Below are 20922 nucleotides of genomic sequence, written 5' to 3' on the forward strand. Positions count from 1 at the left end.
GTAAAGCCTCAGTACTCAGTTTTATTGTTTGTGTGTATATTATCAATGGGTTTAAGTGGGTCAATGCAGATTGTAGAAAAGATGCACCTTGGTAACAGTATATGCATTCTTACAATAATGATAATTGTATTAAAGGTTCGGTGTGTAGAATTTAGTGATATCTAGAGGTGAAGTTGCATGTTGCAGATGAATACTCCTCGCAAAAAGTTTTAGTTTGTCCAGTTTGGACGACAGTAAAAACACATGGCGGCCTCCACAGAGAGGACCCCCCTCCATGTAAATATAAAGTATTTAAATATAAAGGGCCCATTCTGTGGTAAAGAAAACAACAATTCATACAATTTAGATGAAACACACCATTGAAAACATCACTTGGATTATTTTATATAAAATTTTTGCCAAAAATCCCTTTCACCTAAATCTTACACACTGGACCTTTAAATAGTTATATATGTTTATATATATATAATGTATTTATAAATATTTCATATATTTATGCTATACATAAAACTATACAGTTGACCTTCAGATTGAGCTTCAACAGTACTTTATACCGTTTGCTGATTTATGATTTACAAGAAACATATTCAGATGCATTAATACTCATCTTGAGAAATTAAAACTGACAGTTGTATTACCACATTTAATGAGTGCAAGTCCGTGGACTATTTCAACTTTTTCCATCCCTGACAGTTTTAATCTGACGGCCTCTGGAAAGCTTTTATCATCAGTGAGCATTGTTTTTTTAATTATTCTTGTGTGTCTGACTAAGCGTCCACTACTGTTTCTAATTTCTATCAGGTTAGTAAATCCTTGTTGTTGAAAGGAAATGGCCCCCTTTGGTCAGAAACTGTCTGTTCCTCACCCCCCCCCCTTTTTATTCCTCTAAATGGAGTGCACATTTTCAATTGACGCAAACTATCCCTGAGATGTATCCTATTGGTACACAGAGGCCTACCCACATCCAGCCCTGAGATCCCTCTACAGGGCTCCAGTAATAATACGGTGTATCAGCTTCTCTTTCCCTGACACTGCAGTTAAGGAAGCCTTGGCAGACACCTGACAATCTCCAGACACAGGACGCTGCCTGCCAGCAGAGTGGAAGCATCCAAAGTGTCTATTGGACAGGAGGTCATTTTCATGTTCTTTCGTTGTCACACAGTGGAGACATGACTTTCAGTTACTAATAGTTTTTGATAACAACTTTGTTTTACTGTAAATTCATATTCTGTATTTTTGCTTTATGCCTGTAAAGTCTTGTCTTTTTTTTTTAAGGGAATAAATCCCACATTTCTCAGAGTTAATTATAATCCTGCTATTTTGAATATAAAGAATGCAGATATGAAGTGCATTCACTGCTGCTGCAGCTATTTAACTTCATCTTTTAGTTTATTCATCAGCATCCAGTGAAAAGCTCTCAGCCCACCCCCTCCTCCACCTCTCCCCCCTCGTGAAAGTGAATCAGCTCCAGACACAGATGGGGGGCGGAGGGTCTGACAGGGAGGGGATGGTGGGCATCACGGTCACAGACAGACAGGAGGGAAGGAGGGGTCACGCTCCCCACCCCCACCCCCACCCCCTGAGTGCAAGCACGGAACAGAAAATTACGCCATCGGAAGATAATTATGTAATCTGTCCCTTATAACCACCGATCACGAACTGTTCATACCTCCAGAAAGAGACGTTTGATTGACAGCCTCTCCGCGAGCCTCTATATAAGAGGAGGGAGGCGCGTGCCTCAGCCACTGTTGCGCCTGGAGTCCTGCAGACTGTGGATGTAGTGGACCAACGTGGACTTTACGCGTTTTACGCACGAGGTTTTTCTGAGGGAGACACCACTTTTCATCCATTTCATCATCGGTTCAGGTCACTACAGATCTGAACTTGAACTTTAAAAAAAATAAAAAGATATTGTCGGATTTCAGAGTGATTAAAAAAGCTGCATTCGTCAGGTAAGTTTGGTAGACGAGGCGCAGCAGCCTATTTATAGTTGCACTGTTTCTGTGTGGAGGAATGGTAAAGCTGCAGTATGGTACCAGGATAAGTTAACGTTAAGTGCAAAAATGATAGTAGTATAAGAAACACTGAAGACTATGTGGTCTTTTAAATTCTTTTTTAGCTGATTTTTTTTCCTTCTATTATATTTCAGTCTCACTGTTTCAGTTTTCCCAACGTTTCACTGCAACGCAACATTTTAGAAGGACCCAGGTTGTAGAAAAAAAGATAAGAGTGATTTTCACCTCCTTAAAAAAATCTACTCCTTTTTTCTGTTTTAAAGGAGAGATGATACTCAGGAGAAGTCTCTTCTTGCTGCTCTTATCATTTAACTTCCTCCATGCATTATCTGAAGGTACGTGGGAATCCTGTAAAATGTGCAATTAACTGCAATGCATATTAGTAATAAGTTGTAATACTATTAATAACAGTTATTGATTGTGTTTATTAATGAATGTAACTCAATGCTAAGTCTTCTTAACTTAAGTAGCAATCATCCATTTCAAGATGAAACTGAAAACAAACATTTGTTTGTCATTGTTTCTTTTAATAGTGATGTTAAAGGGTTTGTGAATACTTTTGTACCTCTAAAATAAATGTCCATTTGCTTTTGTCCATTTGTCTACTTTTTAGATGGTGAGCAGGAGGACGAGACATCGTTCGACTTGTTTGAAATTAGCCACATCTCACGTAAAACTCTGGGGGCCAAACAGTTCCGGGGTCAAAACTCAGACATCCCTGCCTACCGCTTCATCCGCTTCGACCACATCCCCCCAGTGAGCCCCCCCATATTAAAACAAATACTACAACAGATCCAAAACAACGAGGGCTTTGTGTTCGTGGCCAGCATACGGCAGGACCGTGCCTCGAGGGGCACCCTGATTGCTTTGGAGGGCCCTGATGGCCGGCGCCAGTTTGAGATCGTGTCCAACGGACGAGCCAACACTCTGGACCTGGTGTACTGGGTGGATGGCTCACAGAATGTGGTATCGTTCGAGGACGTGGACCTGTCAGACTCACAGTGGAAGAATATCACGCTTCACGTTCACGGGGAAAACGCCAACCTGTTTGTGGGCTGCAGCCCGATAGACAGCTTCATCCTGGATGAGCCATTCTACGAGCACCTGCGGGCTGAGGGAAGCCGCATGTATGTTGCAAAGGGATCCATCCGAGAGAACCACTTCAGGGTAAGGCCAGAACTGTGGCACTTTGGTGTCTTAACAAAGATTTCCATCCAGCAGCTTCTCTTGGTCAGTTTCTTTGTGAACTGTCCCTGCAATATTTTCTTACCTCTCAGAGGAACAAAACTGTGATGTACTCTCACCTCATAATAGAGGCTGATCTGAAAGAACAGTTTCCAATAGAAGAAACTGACTCCCTCTTCAAGTGTCGCTCAGTGTTTCCCTGGTCTTTCTGTGGCAATGCCTCCAAATTTAGACTCTTAACTGGCCCTTTGTTTGCAAATATGAGTGTGAATGTAACTGCATATGGACACACTGTATATAAACTGTAGCTGCAGTGACCGAGACACCTATTTTCTTACCAAACAGGGCCTTCTGCAGAATGTGCGTTTCATCTTTGACACCCCAGTGGAAGACGTCCTCCTGACCAGAGACTGTGAGGCCACTAAGCAAGGTGAGGGTTCCTATCTTTAATCCTCTGTTAGCTCAGTGGGAGCCATTGTTTTGTTTTAGTTTTTTTTTTGGTATTTCCATAATCCACATGATGAGTCAATATAATTACATTTGAAAAGTGTTTCTAGCCCGATACTTTGCAGATGTGATTGGGAAACTCGCTCACATGCGATGCTCTAAGGCACGGCATCTGTATCTGCACTTTGTAAAGTATCAACCGCAGCAACTTTCCAGACCAAACAGTTTAGCGCTCTTTAGCCGACTTCCCTTTTGTGTGAATGTGGGTCAAAAAGCTTGAGGATTTAATACGTGGAAAAGATCTCCCACCATTACTTCATATTTACGGAAACAGTTGTGTCGATGCAGTGGCTTGAGGTCGAGTGGCGTGCGTGGTGGACAAAAGGAGATACAGATGCTTACATTTATTTCCTTTGGCAGTGGAATCAGGATAATACCCTGGGAAAGAAAATAGAGAGGAGAAAGTGAGAGCTGTGCTGCAGAGTAGGGAGCTTCCACATCCAGCTGCACACACACACACACACAGTGAAGTCATATATTGGCTGATTGGATTGCTTTTCTCAGCTAAGGCTCTCGTGAGGAATGGTATCTCGTGAGCCTCAGGGGAGCTCACGCGAAGAGCGGGTGCAACTAAAAAAACATTTTAAAACACAGATAACTAGGTAAATATATCGTCTAGGGGTCTAAACGGTGTATTGGCTTTGCTGTGACAAAGCAAATCCATATGCAGTTTGCGGGTTTGTTGCCTCTGTGTTGCCACAAGCAGTGTTGAATTCCAGCTGACTGAGGGTTTTTTGTTTTAACCAATGTCAGCACGACATGGCCATTTTCCTGCACGCCGCCTGGCAGCAGTCAACGTTCTGCGCTGGGAGCAGTTTTGATGCCAAAAGTCACTCATAAACCCACATGTCCCACAATTAAAAAAAAACCCTGTCATGTTGGACATTAATAAGCGTTAAACAAATTCTGGCTTTTTGATCCTTTTTTTTAATCCTTTCCTCTATCTGTTAGAAATAGAGAATGTCTGTCAGCTAGAGAAGAATGTTTGAATGCTTTCACAGACGAGCTAGCACGCGTTTGCACACGCACACAGCATGGAGCCCTCCTGAGATCTGAATGACTCCAGCAGACTGAAAGGGAAAGAAAACACAGCAGTGGCTGCAGTGGGACGTCATCGGGCAGTTTGGGTGACTTCTTGATTTAGAGCCCTCTGCACTGCAATTAATCCTCACTGATTTACACAAGATCCAGACGCAGATATGCTGTGTGACTTGGCTGAATGACAGACATACCATGGAGCTTTGATGTGTTTGTTCTCAGTAGCACACATTCATGCAGATTATCTGGGAGGATAATTTTAGGGGTAAACTGAGGGAATGTAAAGAATAGATGCTCATGACTTCATGTGGTTTAATGCAAACTCCAGTGCACCAAAGATGGCCTGTCCCACTCTATGATTTGTGTTCGGTGTCGTGCAAAGTTCAAAAAACGTCTCTGGGCTAAACCTCCTGCTCCAAATCGTGCCAAGAAGAGTTAGCATTTACCCTCATTACGCCCTCAAACAACCCTGTAGTTGGGCAATTGCATTTCCTTACACATTCTGCACTTAAGGACAAGACATTCTTTCTTTCTGCTTCGTGGTAAATTCGAGGGATTTTCATACACTCTGGATTCTTGTGTTGACCTTTAGACGAGGGCATCTCAGGTGCCTGCACTAATGATCAGCTGTAAGGCCAGGACCCTTAGTTTCACAGGCTCCTCGTAAATCCATCTGTGTGGCCACTTCAGTCTGTTAAGTTCATATTGGAAGTGTCCACTTATCTAAAAGTTCATGGAGATTTATGACAGCAGTGTGGTTTTCTCATCACACACGAGGAACACCCAGATTTCTGCCTCTCGAGCTCTGCGGTGCCATCCCCTCCCGTCCCTGCTGGACAGATTTACTGTCGCCTTTTCAAACTGATTTTTTTTCAGCTCAAATGCTGCTGACTGAACATCTGTTTCTGGGGACGACAATAAACACCGTAATCACAACATTGTTGTGATCTTTTGGACGACTACAGCAAAACAGGAAATTGATTTGTTCCCTAGTAAGAGTCCTAGAGTTTCGCTCATCACATCTTTCAAACGTGTTTTCCATCACTAGTCTCTATTGTTCATTCATTTGTTTGCTTGCTCATTCACCCTGATATCTTGTTCACCCCCCTCCTGCCAGATGACGCTAATATTGTGAGCGAGAGCACAGAAATTGTGGATGTGAGCCCTTCCATCACGACAAACATAATAGGACAGAAGACGGATGAGACGGGGGCAGATATGTGCGAACGCTCTTGCGAGGAACTTAGCACCATGTTCCAGGAGCTCAAAGGCCTCCGTGTTGTCGTCAGTAACCTTATTGATGGCCTGCAAAAAGTGGTAAGTAGTGGACATGACAAATGTGTTAACCTACCTTACACAGTGTAAATCAACATAACCCTGACTTGTAATTGTTTTAGACAAGCTACCGCCTGTTCCATCACACTTCACTCTCCAGTTTGTGGTGAATGTGAAATCACCACAATCTGTCTTTGTGTGAAGGAAGGAAAATGATAATTTTAGAGAAAATTGACATTTTAGGAAAATAAAATATACATTCCTCGGTGTGGCGGTCAGGAGGTAAGAGGATAGAATTAGGTTACTAGGTAACCTACATCCATTTGAAAGCAAACATCAAGTAGCCGCAGGACTGTTTATAGAGTCGCCTGCGATGGCTGAACCCGGCTGACTCCTACTATCTGTGGCAGCGTGAGTCAGACAGATTTTATGACATGTTACATGTGGATATAGGAAGTGTTCCCCTGGCAGCGATAGGGTCCAGTCTAATGTCTGGTTGTGTTTAAACAGCCCATGTGTTTCCTCTGGGAGCCTCCCAGCAATAAGAGCGTCTGGGCATGAACCTTGGGAAAAAAAACGGCTGGGATGAGAAGGGTCCCTGAGGCTCTTCCAGACCGAGTGGTGTCTTAAATTCTGGTGCTGCACACTGCTGCCTCCCTTTTCCATGAGGAAGACGCACGCATACACACACACACACACGCACACACACACACACACACACACAAACCTTTGGCAGTAGTTTATCTTCTGAGAGTTCCCAAGTGTTCAGGAGTCCAGCCAGAAATCTCTTGATCTCCAATTGGGTTGGAGGTTGCAGTGTTCATAACTAACTTCTCAGTGGGGTATTTTCCTAAAACTGTAAAAAGCCTGAGAAAAGAGTTGAGAACCACATTTTAAAATTAACATTTTACAATTATTCTCATTTATACAGTGGAATAGCTTTTGGTGTAGGTGTTTACAAGTGAAAATACATATAAGGTCTCAAAGACTGGATCATAACATGTCAACCACTATCATCCTGTTTTCACTGTGATGCTGAAGGCAACACCCAGTTGTATTTATAAGAGTCAGATTGTATTTACTGATCTAGTAGAAATAATAACAGCTGAATTTTAGTTTACAAACATCTCTGACTGGCCATTGAGACTACTGGGACAAATGCCAGTGAGACGCCACGTTGCTGCACCTGTGGACCTGGAAAAAGAAAAAAAGCATAATTTTTTTACCAGCCATGTCAGTCTCTTTATCGGCCCATCTTCACTGTTTTTGCCAAATAGCTACTGCTAGCTATCCTATCCGATACCTTGATTTTTTTGTTTTCAAAATGGCAGATATGATTCCTTTGTGCCATAAAATGAGCCTTTTCATTTCTATTGACATTTTAAGTAAACTGTGAATCTCTCTTTCCTCACGAGATGTCTAATGAGGACAGGACAGTGTCCAATTCAAAACATCACTGAACTGGAGGGGGTGGTTTGTTTGGGGGTGGTATGTAGGAATGGTTCATTGTAAGGGAGACAGGATTTTACATCTGGCCCTTAATTCTCATGATATGTATGAAGGTGATTGTGTTTTTTTAGTGTTAGATGTAATGTTACATTTAAGTGAGTAACTCCACTTGTACTGGAGCAGGATACACTATTCCTCTGTCCACCTGGTGAAAAGTAACCCTACACGTGATCTCCTAGAGGAATCATCTTGTCAGCAGGTGTGAACCCTCACAAGCTGCAGCTGAATGTGGCGTACCTGTAGCACAAGTGTGTCCTAATCCACTCTGACTGATCTCCTTTCCAACTGCAAATCCCTCTTTCTTTTGTTGTGCGCTCAGACAGAGGAGAACACACTCATGAAGGAGGCCCTTGGGAGGATTAAGAACCCTAAAGAGAAAAACATGTGCTGGCAGGATGGCCGCCTGTTTGACGATAAAGAAGATTGGGTTGTGGACAGCTGCACCAAATGTACTTGCCAGGTAGTACCATGTCAAGAGGACATATATGCAGATTAACTGTGGATATGCAGTGATGCTGATTTATCTCTTATATTTACTGATGGCAGGAGTCCAAGATTGTGTGCCACCAAATTACCTGCCCCCCTGTGGCCTGTGCCACCCCCTCGTTTGTCGACGGCGAGTGCTGCCCCGTGTGTCTGCGTAAGTAGTTGGACCGTCCTATGACTCAATGCACCCGGCATATAAACACAATTATAACCACACATGCATCTTTTATGTATGCATGCTAGTTTAAATTAACAGAGAAACGTGTCGTAAAAATAATATTTCACACACATCAAATTTTAATACTGCAGAATTGCAGCTGCCAGTTTTTTTTCTTTGAGAATGAACTACGTATTTATTAGTCACAATATAAGACACTCAGAGCTGCTAATGTGGGTTTTTCAGATGAGGTCATGTGATAAACAGGCCGACATAAAGATTACAACCAGTGCAGTTTTTCCAGTACTTTTTTATAAGTCTGTTTATTCTGTGTTTCTTGTGCAAAAAACTCATGAATGTCATCTCTGTGCTTTAACCTCTTTTAGCTAAATACAGTGAGGATGGATGGTCCCCCTGGTCAGAGTGGACCGAGTGCACCGTCACCTGCGGGACAGGAACTCAACAGAGGGGTCGGTCATGTGATGCAACCAGCAACCCTTGCACCGGACCCTCGATCCAGACCCGCAAGTGCAGCCTAGGCAAATGTGACAGCCGTGGTGAGGATACATTTTAAACATTTTACCTTCTTTTCTATCTCAATAGCTAAAATTAACTGAAATGGCACTAGGTGGAACGTATACCTCCGCCAAGACCCAACAGTCCCCTTATGAAACCACATTGAAATTCATGAGGTCTGGATTTTCCTTTGTATCTGCAACTGATTGCACACACTCATAAATATCAGTCCCCCAAACATAACTGAGTTTCATCAGGTTCTCTGAGAAATCAAAATGTTGACATACTTTTAATCCCCCAATGGTAAAGAAATGAAAAAGAATTCCTGAATCTGCCCCCTGATCCGCAAAAAAGTTTAATGGGTTCATCCCTGATACATCCTTCCACCAAGTTTCTTGGTAACCCATCCAGTAAGAACTAATACACTGACAAACAAATAAAGGGAGATAAAATCCTGAGCTCCTGGGAGGAGGTAATAAATGAATAATGTTAAACAGAGTAACACGACTTCCAAAGTGCTTCCATTGAAAATGCATCCTTCTGAGTGAGGCTGAATCCGAGCTGCAGGGTGTGCCCACTCAAAGTTAATTCCAAATAAGGCTGTAAGGGTTTTTCATAGTACAGTGAGTCACCCCTGCCTGCCATAGAAAAATATAAAACACCAGTGAATTCGATCATTATATGCACGATATATGAGGAGGAGAGAAGATTTCTCTGGATCTGTGCTGGATTCCTAAACAGTTTGGTGAACAATGGGGTTCGCGTGTGTTATTGCTTGCAGCTAACATTTCACTGCATGTGTGTGAGTGACTGAATCATTTTTAACCACTGGAGGATCGATTACCCACAATGACATAAATACTGGCACCAGCATCTTAGAACATCTTTGAAAGTGAGCCATCATCGCCGACATCATATCGTGTTTACTTGTAGAAATCATGGCGGTCTTTTTTTTTTTTTTACTTTTGCAAATTATAAATGTCTGTAACTATTTGACTGAATGAAAGTCTCGATAATACGTGGCATGTGTTTTTCTGCTTCCTGCCTGATATGTTTGATGTCCCAGTTCGCCAGGACGGAGGTTGGAGTTTGTGGTCGCCATGGTCGTCCTGCTCGGTGACCTGCGGAGAGGGACAGATCACCAGGATACGACACTGCAACGCTCCCGTGCCGCAGCTGGGGGGCAAAGACTGCGAAGGAAGTGGACGGGAGACTCAGCGCTGTACCACAGAGCCATGTCCCGGTGAGCAATTCAACCCGTGAGGGGAACAACCGACAGCAGCATCTCCATTACAGCAGCTAGCGTCCACGTGGAATAACCAGATTTCCTCATGCCTCCCTTGAGACAACACTCCCCATGTGTTTTGGCCTCCTGTCTGTCTTTCAGGAAATGTTGACCCAAATCAACTCAGTATGTTTTCTCTTGTACTATTAAGTTCCAGGCTTCTGACTGTGGCTGCTTTTCAGATTGTGGACCTTGAAGTTTGACGTGATTTTATTTAAACAAAAAGAGTTGGAAATATCTGTGCAATGACGTCAACTTCTGTGCCTCTGCCTCTGTATCGTTTTAGTGGATGGTGGTTGGGGTCCTTGGTCTCCATGGGCAACGTGTTCAGCAACATGTGGAGGTGGGGTCAGAAGTCGGACACGTGAGTGCAACAGCCCTCACCCTCAGTATGGTGGCAAGAAGTGTATCGGGGAGGCGGACGACAGTGACAGCTGTATCAAAAAAGACTGTCCTGTTGGTGAGCACCAGTCACTTTATATTTTACACTCACTTTAAAAAAGTGTTAAAAAACGAATTAGGAAAAGTCGGCTTCTGGCAGTTGTAAGGCAGAGACAGAGACTGCCGATGGGAGGAGGTGGGATTTATCGGTCTTACATTTTTTCATTCTCTTGCTTTTCCAGGCTTACAAACCCTAGCTTTAATGTTTCGATTTTTTGGGTTCTACTGTAAATGCAGCGTATGTCTCAGCTGGTGGGCTTTTATTTAGAAGAATCAACTTGAGATAAAAAACACCATAAAATTAAAGTGGAATCGTTTAGAGACACACACGACTGATTTGTCCAGCAATGTTTAAATCTATGTTTGTATCCATTCTCATCTTCTAAATCTCTTGCAGATGGCTGTCTGTCTAACCCATGCTTTGGGGGAGTGGACTGCAACAGCTCTCCAGATGGATCCTGGGAATGTGGCCCGTGCCCTGCTGGTTTCCGTGGAAATGGTACCCACTGTGAAGACATTAACGAGGTAAAAGTTCCTATTGTTCCTTCGTACTTGAACCCGACCAGCGTTCAAAAGTTCATCCATGTAATCATTTCTTTTGCGTTGTACTGATGTTCTTCTTTCCCTCCTCCAGTGTGACATGGTGCCTGACGTTTGCTTCAAAGTGAGCGGATCGCCACGCTGCATCAACACCGACCCGGGTTTCCACTGCCTTCCCTGTCCAAAGCGATACAAGGGCACCCAGCCCTTCGGTATGGGCGTGGAGGCTGCCAAGAAGAACAAACAGGTGAGTTGAAGCTAATCTTAGTCTGTGTCAAATTACTGATTGGATGCCATTCAAACATAACGTTTGAACAAGCGAGAACCAAATGCTGTAAAGGTAAGGGAGATGATGTTGACCTTTAGCTCCAGGCAGATTTTCAAATGCAGTTGTGTGGATTTTTCTATGTCAGATCCAGATTTATGAATGATGGAAGCAGCAGCTCTGGTGATTTATAAGCCTCAGTCTTGCAGTGAGCGTTTGCACAGTGCTGGAGGGGGGGGCCCTGGCCATATATTATTACTACCCAGTATTGGCAAGCAGAAGGAGAATTGGGCAACTTACTAACAACGAACACTTGTACATCTCTGGTACTCTCATTGTAAGATCAGAGGTGGATTAAAACAGCTCGCTTTTATTCAGTGCCTCAGTCTTAATTTTCTCTCTGCCAACTAGATCTGTATAACTACTAACTATTTCCAGTTTCCACTCCTGAATTGTATCCATATCGCAGGTAATATAACATGTGGTCTAAGTCAAACACACTTTTTTTCTCCCACGTGATCGCTAAATCCTCACAGACCTGACAAACCAGCTGTGCCACCCTGAACACCACTTTTATAAGGTCTCTGATGGAGAAGTCTGAAATTCTTTGGCTTCTGCAGCTGCATGTCTCTGACCTGTCGCCCTGATCCCTCTAATTGATTTAAGGAGATGGGGAATTGTCTCATCGCTGGCATTAAGGGGCTCCACTTCACAGTTTTGATCAAAGGTCTGGTTCCTGCTGTCACTTGCTGCTCCATGAGCTCATGGAGTGGCATCCAAACCAGAGTTATTCCTCATCCTCTGGTAATGAGTGGCAGCTGTGAATACCTTGTGCTGCAGCAAAGGGCGTAGTGGGATGTATGTGGGATTTCGTAAAATCAACAGTGCCCAGAAGTACTACACAGTTTGGCTTTGGACAAAATCTGTCCCTTAATCCTTTACTTCATTTTGGAGAAGCCCTCAGTTTGTGGAGTTGCCTTCTAAAAAGAAAAGTTTTTCTTATTCTAATATGTCACAGAGAGCGATCTTAGTTTCATGCAAATCACATTCAGTGCCATTGAACTCCTGTTATACAGTTCTACCTTCCCGTTATTTCCTGTAGGTGTGTGAGCCAGAGAACCCATGCAAGGAAAAGACCCACAACTGTCACAGATTTGCAGAGTGCATCTACATCAGCCACTTCAACGACCCCATGTACAAGTGTGAATGTCGGACCGGTTACGCTGGAGATGGCTTCATTTGTGGGGAAGACTCAGACTTGGACGGCTGGCCCAATCAGAACCTTGTGTGTGGTGCCAACGCCACTTATCACTGCAAGAAGGTATTATACTGAACGCCATCATCTTATTGGAAGTATCCCACCCTGTACTCAATCAAAACAATAACATTGCTGTTTCAGGACAACTGCCCCAGCCTTCCCAACTCTGGACAAGAAGACTTTGACAAAGATGGTCAAGGGGATGCTTGTGACAAGGATGACGACAACGATGGAATACTAGATGAGAGGGTACAAGAGTCATATTGTCATATTTTTTATTCAATGGTCAGATTCCTTCTAATCAAAGAATTCCCTAACTAGTTAGTGTTTTCCATCACAGGACAACTGCGCCCTGCTTTTCAATCCTCGCCAGTCTGACTTTGACAAGGATGAAGTTGGTGACCGATGCGACAACTGTCCCTATGAACACAACCCTGCTCAAATAGACACCGACCACAATGGAGAAGGAGATGCCTGCGCAGTGGACATTGATGGAGATGGTAAAACAGACAAAATCAATCTAATCAGCCCATCTAGGGCAATAAATAATTACTTTTATATAAATTCTTATTAAAATCATCGAATCGCCTTTTTTCCAGAAATTCTGAATGAGAACGACAACTGCCCCTATGTGTACAACATTGAACAGAAGGACACTGACATGGATGGAGTTGGTGACCAGTGTGACAACTGTCCAATGCTGCACAACCCTGACCAGGTACTGTTTCACACATATAACAACAAAGCTCATCATATTCCTGCGTTAACACAGTTTAACAACAATGTTTAACCACCAGACTGATGTAGACAATGACCTGGTTGGAGATCAGTGTGACAACAACCAGGACATCGACGAAGATGGTCATCAGAACAACCTGGACAACTGTCCCTACGTGGCCAACGCCAACCAGGCCGACCATGACAAAGACGGAAAAGGAGACGCATGTGACTACGATGATGATAATGATGGTATCCCTGACGACAAGGACAACTGCAGACTTACACCGAACACAGACCAGCTGGACTCTGACGGTGAGGATGTAATATTTAAAGTTGTGGTAGCGGTTGCTTGCCATGTGCTTTTGAATCATGTGTGGATCCAGCTGTTGATGTTGTGTAAAAAACACTCAAGAGGGTGAACATTTGAGACATATTTCTCTCATATTACTTGAAAAAGTGTACACACTCACTTTCATATGACTTTTTTCAGACTCTCCATTACATTGCTGCAGTTCCTCTTTTCAGCCTCTGTCTGAAACACTTGGTTTTGGTTGCTATCTCTTTAAGGACCCCCTTCCAATAAAGCCTAGTCTGCTCTGATTGGCCAGTTGGCCCATTCTGTTAAATAGGGCTTCTAGCGTGTGTAGGGAAATGTCAGCCTCTGCTCTCTCTTTGCCTGGCTTTGTAAGTGGGTGTGTCAGATTAGCCTCTAGAAATATGGGTCACATGTCAAATAACATCACAATGATGTGGCAGTATGGGCTGGACCACTGACGAGGCGTCTCAGGAGCTTCAGAAACTGGATTTTCTGTGACGGAGATGATCTCAGTTTACCACAGATTTGGGGCTTTTAAACTTTGCAGACGTTTTTCGTACACAAAGATTGTTCACTCTGGACCTCGCATCCAGGTTGGCAGTTAGCTCCACTGCTGCAGTTGTGAAATGTGGTGGCTGTTGGAAAGAGTCAGCGACTGCGTTGGCATGTATGATGTCATTCTGGATGACTTCAGATACCCAGGAGGGCACACACCATGGAGAGAAGTTTTTGTTTCCTTTAGGTTTCAGAGAGATTAATCCATAGTGTCATATTTCAGCAGGGTTACCTGGAGTTTGTACAGCTGTAGGTAGAAATGGAGAGTCCCCACAGCTCAACAAAGAGTGTTTTTCAAGTTAGAATCAGTTTAGTCCCTCGTGCAACAAGAAATGATGACAGAGAGCAGCGAACTACCTCCACACAGTGGCCTACATTAGCCGCTGGCATCAGCTCTAATGTGAGCTCTTGGCCTGCAGCATGGCTCTAATCGACTTCAGGCTCCAGAGAGTTACAAGTATCAGTGGAAGTTGTCACAGCATGAAAAGACGGCTGATTTGCCTAAGTAAACTTGGCCAAGGTATTAAAGCCAGTTGTCCTGGGACGAATGGCTATTTTTTTTTCCATTCATTTTTAATATTGTCTTGGACGAGCTCCTCGACACTCACTGCAGTGGGAGTATTATTAGACTCACGTTAGCTGACATCGATAGTTTTCCAACCTGTGGAAAAATGCATGCATGTCTAATATAAATCAGGTCAGACCTACTTCTTCAATGTTGGTTTTTAAATTTTTTGTTTTACAGGCGATGGAAGAGGGGACGCCTGCAAAGATGACTTTGATAATGACAGCATCCCAGATTTTCTTGATGTGTGTCCAGAGAACAATGCCATCACTGCCACAGATTTCAGGAAGTTCCAGATGGTCCACCTGGATCCTAAGGGAACCACTCAGATAGATCCCAACTGGGTTGTGAGACACCAGGGTAAAGAACTGGTCCAGACTGCCAACTCTGACCCGGGCATTGCAGTAGGTGAGAAGCACACGTGTTTTGTCTCCAACCCTTTCTTGTTTAATTTACTTCTATGAGACCCCATTTAACAGAGTCCCAACAGTATATCTTTTATTCACTCCATTGCAGGTTTTGATGAGTTCAATGCTGTGGACTTCAGTGGAACGATGTATGTGAACACAGACAGAGATGATGACTATGCAGGCTTTGTGTTCGGCTACCAGTCGAGTGGGCGCTTTTACGTGGTCATGTGGAAGCAGATCACACAGACTTACTGGGAGGACAAGCCCTCCAAGGCCTTTGGCATCTCTGGCGTTTCACTCAAAGTTGTAAACTCGACCACTGGCAGTGGAGAAAACCTCAGGAATGCTTTGTGGCACACAGGCAACACTCCCGGACAGGTGGGAAGCGGTCAAAACGCTATTTGTTCTGTTTTAAAGGCTGTTGCACTGTTCATGTTAAACACTGTTGTAACTATTTGACGCAGGTGCGTACTCTGTGGCACGACCCCAAAAACATTGGCTGGAAGGATTACACAGCCTACAGGTGGCATCTGATCCATAGACCAAAGACTGGATTTATAAGGTAAGAAATAGAGGACCACAGAAAAGTCACCAGTGGCGACAGAAAATACCATAGACACACTTGTATGTAAAGGAAATAAATGTATGTGGTTGGTCATGGAGGTACTAACGGCCAGTTGCCTCCTTCCTGTGTGGAGTTTGCATGTTCTCCCCATGTCTGCATGGGTTTTCTCTGGCTTCCTCCCACAGTCCTTAAGTGTGAACATGAGAATTAATATTTTTTTGTCTCTTTATGTCACCTCTCCAATACCCCGGCAACCTGTCCATGGTGTACCCCACCCCTTGCACAATCTCAGCTCCCCCCTGGACCCTCAAAGGATAAGCATTGTAGATAATTGATGGATGATCTCACCACAAAAATAAGTCCATGTTTGTCCTGTGTTTTACAGGGTCGTGGTCTACGAAGGTAAACAGATCATGGCTGACTCAGGACCAGTTTATGACAAGACATTCGCCGGAGGAAGGTTAGGCTTGTTTGTCTTCTCGCAGGAGCTGGTGTTCTTCTCAGACCTCAAGTATGAGTGCAGAGGTTAGTACAAACACTTCCATCACTTTGAAAGTTAAAACCACAAATGTTTCTGACGTCTCCTGTATGTACATGTCTGAGTGTGTGTGTGATATTAAAGGATATTCGATTTCATAACAGGCATTACAGGAGTTCTTGCTCAATCTAGTCAAAGCACAATTTTTCAACCTTAGGGGACAATAGCAGCCATCATCATGTTTAGAATGTGTAAAAACAATTGTGTAGTTAGTTAGGATTTGTTTGATTGCAACTTTTCAAGTTGAGATAAATTAGAAAATGCACTGAATTCTTTTGTTACAACTGTCAGATGCAAAAAAACAAATATGTACCTAACAGCAGTCAAAGACTCACCCTGTATTTTAGAAATGTGTCCATGTGGGGGTGCTGCTAATGGCTCAACTCAAATTTGAACTGGTTAATGATTGAAGCTGAATCATGGAACATATAAACTATTCATGGGTTTGTGTAGCCAGAATTATTTGTTCTGTCACAGAGGCAGGGGTTAGCAATTTTTCTAGCGAATAAGTATATAACCTACCGATATCGTAAATTATGCAACTCTCTAAGTAGGAATATTGGCTTATATAACATGAACACAAGGTAAGTGTGTGTCTGTTTGCTGTATGTGTGTGTATGTAATGTGTATGTAATGCAAGGACATATATGGGTTGAGATCAGAAACTGAAGGGAGGGTTCTCCATGTTTGAGTGATATGTGTAAAGTCTTTAAACGTTCAACATCTTTTTCAAACCTCAGATAAGCCGGAGTTGCCGACAGTGTTCACAAGGTAATAATAAGAGAAGGTTTACTTGTTGTGTGTCGGCTAAAGCAAGAAAGAAAAAAAAAAAGGTGTTGCGCTATGTTTCTGCTTGTCAGCTTGCCCAAGTACACAACACCACAGATGCATTTTCAAAGGCCTTGTGTGCTGGTCCCACGACTTCCCACGTCTCTGCAAACGCTGCACGCTTTTCGATGCGCACCGTGCACATGTTGTCGCTACACTCTGGCACTTTTGACTGCGTGAAACTCTCTTTTCTTTACGATCATAGATGTTAGCAGTAACAGAAGCTGTCCTCTCAATCTTTTCGCAGATAACTGAACAAAGCCAAGAACAAAACAGCAACGACGAGAAGGTTAAATCTCCCAAAGCAAACTTGACACACACCATCGCCAAATCCATCTCAACATAAATGAAACTTTCCGTGCATTCCCATGTGCCTTGATCCATCCGCTGGAGAGGAAACCATGGCAACGGTTTTAGTTTTCCTGGTGACTTAGAAACTTTTCTCAAGCTGGAGAAGACAAACTTGAGCAGAGAAGTTTTAAAAGAAAAGAGGCAGAATATCTTAGTATAACTTGTGTACCGACATATGTCTACATGTTTAAAGGACTAATTGTACAACCACTTACATGCTGTATGTGCTTTCCTACCATTTCTTTCATTCTACAATATGTAAGTGACTCACTTCTTCTATCTTTCATACGTTTACATTCTGACGAGGCTCATTCGTGGCTTCTGACAAACATAAACTGTAACCAAAGCCTAATCATTTAGCTGTCTATTACTCTTTCTCTTCATGTTTTTCATCCTGAATGTGTTTTATAACGGAGAACTTGAGTTAACAATCTAAATAAGCCATTTTAGTAAGTGCCAAAGATGTTTATACTAAGTCTGTATGATAATTCCTTCTGTAAATTATTTATGCCCAGCTCGTTTTGTTCTCTTGTTTCCATTTATGCTTGTAAATAATTATTTATTTGTTTACACTGACAAAACACATCGACTATCACAGAAATCAAAGGTAACACATTATAGTATTGCAAGATTTTTTCTTTCTTTTTTTTGTCATGCACTTCCTTTACTTGTTAGTTTTTCAAATCTTTTAGACAAACTGCAGCGTAAAGGATAAACATCAGCTGCTTTTCTAAATAATCACATACATAAACACACACAGTAGCCACCAGAGAAAGTTCACTCTGCTGGGATGTGTATGTTAGAGAAAAAGAGCCACTGTGTTTATTTCTGTAGCCGCGCAGACAGGGCCTCATTGTCTTTGACGTGATGCATCACTTTGGTACACGTGGAACATTTTTCTGGTCTCGTACTATAGGAGCTTATAAACACTACAATGGCTGCAGATTGGGCTACTGGCACTGTTGCAGGCACCATTTTCTTTCATAATATTATACTTTATTATCTGTAAAACATTGACAAAAAAGAAAGTGTATCAAGGTCATAGCATCAGTTTGAAAGATATGGGTTCAACAGAATTGCAGTTTAAGTGCCTTATACCCAGTAAACCAACAGCAATGAAATGCAGTGAAAACATTTTATTACTTTTATTTTCATATAGTCATAAGTATCGCTCATGGATGTTTTGAAACGTTTCCAGTGATTGTCTGAGGAGGAATCCAGATGAAGGTCTGAAAACTAAAAGTGTGATTGTGTGGTGTGGAATCAAAGACGTGTTTGTGTGCGACCTTGTTGTCGAAAAAGTCTGTATAACTTTCATTTTCTTCAATCTTGTTCTCTTTGTTGAGAGTTTGCAATGCACAAAATGTAAATGTTTGTTTTGTATTCCTGTGTTGTTAGATTTACATTTTCTACGAACATTAGTGTAAGATTGTTCTGTTTCTTAAATAAATCACTTGTACACTGTTCGGTTGATTATGTAAAACACTAGTTAAAATACATTTTAAAGGATTTTGCTGATGTTCATTTATATTCATGTTATTGTCAACAAAAGTCAAAGACATATATATATATATATATATATATATATATATATAAACATAGACTGTATATGAAGATGGACAAAGTGCCTCCCCTTCTTCCCTCATCTATCTTCTGTCTTTATATACAGTCTTTGATGTGAACTTTCAATTTCTTGTAAAAGCCTCCATCTTTTAAAATTTAAAGAAAGTCTGTCTCACACCTCTATCGTACCAGTTCCTCAAATACCCTAAAAATGTGATGATGTAGTTGAGTTTCTAGTATGTTTCTAGGTTTTTGAGAGACTTAAAGTTTTTCTGTGTGGTTTTGCATCAGACCATCTGTCTCACAGCACGGAAACCAGGGAGTGAAGGAGTTTTTAGCAAATGATGGCAAGGCCAGGAAAAAATGCACCATTTGGAAAAAATGGGGAAGTCAAGACGTTTTGCTGTCGTAGCTCTGTGGCAGCGATATCTGGGCTAAGGGTCTGGTAATAGTCCAGGTGGCACACACCAAAGATCGGCTATGTGGGTCTGGCACCGGTGGCTGGTCTTGAGCCCAGAGCACGTTCCAGGGTGGTTCGAGGATGTCAATGTGTCAAACAGCAAAGCAGCGTTTTCTGCTGATGAGAGTTTTCAGAAACTGGCTGCATCTTACTACTGAAAGAAACACTCACCGGCAAGATGAGTGGTTTGGAGTCACCGTCAACGGATGAATTAAAGATCAGATAGTTTGGTGTTGATGTGCTTTTATCTGGGAGTAGAAATGTGGACTTTGGCACCAGGTTGGCATTTTTAACGGCACATGGAGACCCACACAGCAGCTGCAAGAGAGGGAAGCCTCTTCTTCAAATACAAGTTTTAAAAGGAGAACTGCTCTGTGGTGTTTCCGTTTAGTCACGCTGGTGTGAAATACCAACCTGTCCAATGCTGGGATAATGTAACAACAGACAATCTTCATGCTTTTCACAGCTTTTCAAAAGTATGACAGCTTATAGACAAAAGTCGAGCCAGTAGACAGCCAAAAATATCCATATCCTATTCTGAGGATATGAAGAAACCTATTCCAAGGCCCAACAGGCCCCTTAATATCAAGTAAGCTGCAACAGATTTCACACTCATAGATTACAGTTCCCTAAATAGGCCAGATTTTTCTGAGATTGTCAAACAAAACAATCTTGAATTTGCTCCTTTGTCTGTATCTGCACTAAACGTTATCTTGCCGATAATTAAACAAACATAACAAAATGATGAAAAAAATCTCATCATTAAAGAAAGTGAAAATGGGTCCATACCATTTTAAAAGGGTTCTTTATGGGCCCATGTCACAACCGTTCCAACTACTTCTGTAAAATCTGTTTGGTAGATTTGTGTCATCCGAAAACATTGTTGGAGGAGGTCATTAACTTTCTTCATAAAATCAAGATGGTGGATTAAACTGCCTTTTCATTTTCCTTTTCTGCTCATATATTTTGTGTCACAGGAAGAGTTTAACATTTTTGGAAAAACACTTCTTCATCCCTACAGTGTGTAGCTTCAGCCAGCAGTTTGCACGAAGCCTGGAAACAGGAACCTGGCTCTGTCCGACCGTATCGAAACCCACCTTTCAAATCAGAAAATCATCCAACACTCAAACCTCAGCCACCCAGGCCGCTGCCTTGGCAGAAAAATAGTTTTAATAAAAGACCAATTGTAACTTTGACTCAAAGGTAACATAGCATTTTTTTCTCTGCCTCCCTGAATCCGAGAGAAATCAGCGTTTATCGTTCCCACCGGCTCCTTCAGTGAGTGAGCTGACAGTGTGTTGTTGCTGAACAGAGTGACTGAGGGTGCAAGGAGAGAAGTGGGCCTGTCGGTTGAAATAAAGAAAGTCATTTATTTCAGGGCACAAGTTCCGCTTAGTCATCGGGAAAATATCCACGGTCCTTCTCTCTGCCAACCGTGGGGGCGCACACTCGTTTCACTCAGAGAACGGAGGTGCCAGAAGTGTTGGGCTGCGAGCGGAGGTCCTGCAGCACAGGGGCTCCACGCTGTCTCGATCCAGGCTCTTTCATATGATTCGTGGGTTTGAGGTGCTTCA

At 42.6% G+C, this 20922-nt stretch overlaps 1 protein-coding gene across 2 annotated transcripts; it reads left to right on the forward strand.

Moving 5' to 3' along the window:
- Positions 1-1655: 1655 nt before the first annotated feature.
- thbs2a (thrombospondin 2a) lies at positions 1656-18789 on the forward strand. 2 transcript variants are annotated; one of them, XM_020098274.2, is made up of 23 exons: positions 1656-1952; positions 2279-2350; positions 2629-3182; positions 3546-3630; positions 5863-6062; positions 7849-7989; positions 8076-8169; positions 8559-8729; positions 9755-9931; positions 10260-10433; positions 10812-10939; positions 11049-11201; positions 12322-12540; positions 12619-12726; positions 12818-12977; positions 13077-13195; positions 13275-13509; positions 14814-15041; positions 15150-15421; positions 15508-15605; positions 15994-16133; positions 16887-16917; positions 17222-18789. In XM_020098274.2, the coding sequence occupies exons 2-23, from the start codon at positions 2284-2286 to the stop codon at positions 17223-17225; spliced, it is 3558 nt and encodes a 1185-aa protein (XP_019953833.1). In that variant the 5' UTR covers positions 1656-1952; positions 2279-2283; the 3' UTR covers positions 17226-18789. The 2 variants fall into 2 exon arrangements, with proteins under 2 accessions (XP_019953833.1, XP_019953841.1); XM_020098282.2 differs by lacking the exon at positions 16887-16917.
- Positions 18790-20922: the final 2133 nt, after the last annotated feature.

Source organism: Paralichthys olivaceus, chromosome 14, assembly GCF_024713975.1.
Source record: "Paralichthys olivaceus isolate ysfri-2021 chromosome 14, ASM2471397v2, whole genome shotgun sequence".
NCBI lineage: Eukaryota > Metazoa > Chordata > Actinopteri > Pleuronectiformes > Paralichthyidae > Paralichthys > Paralichthys olivaceus.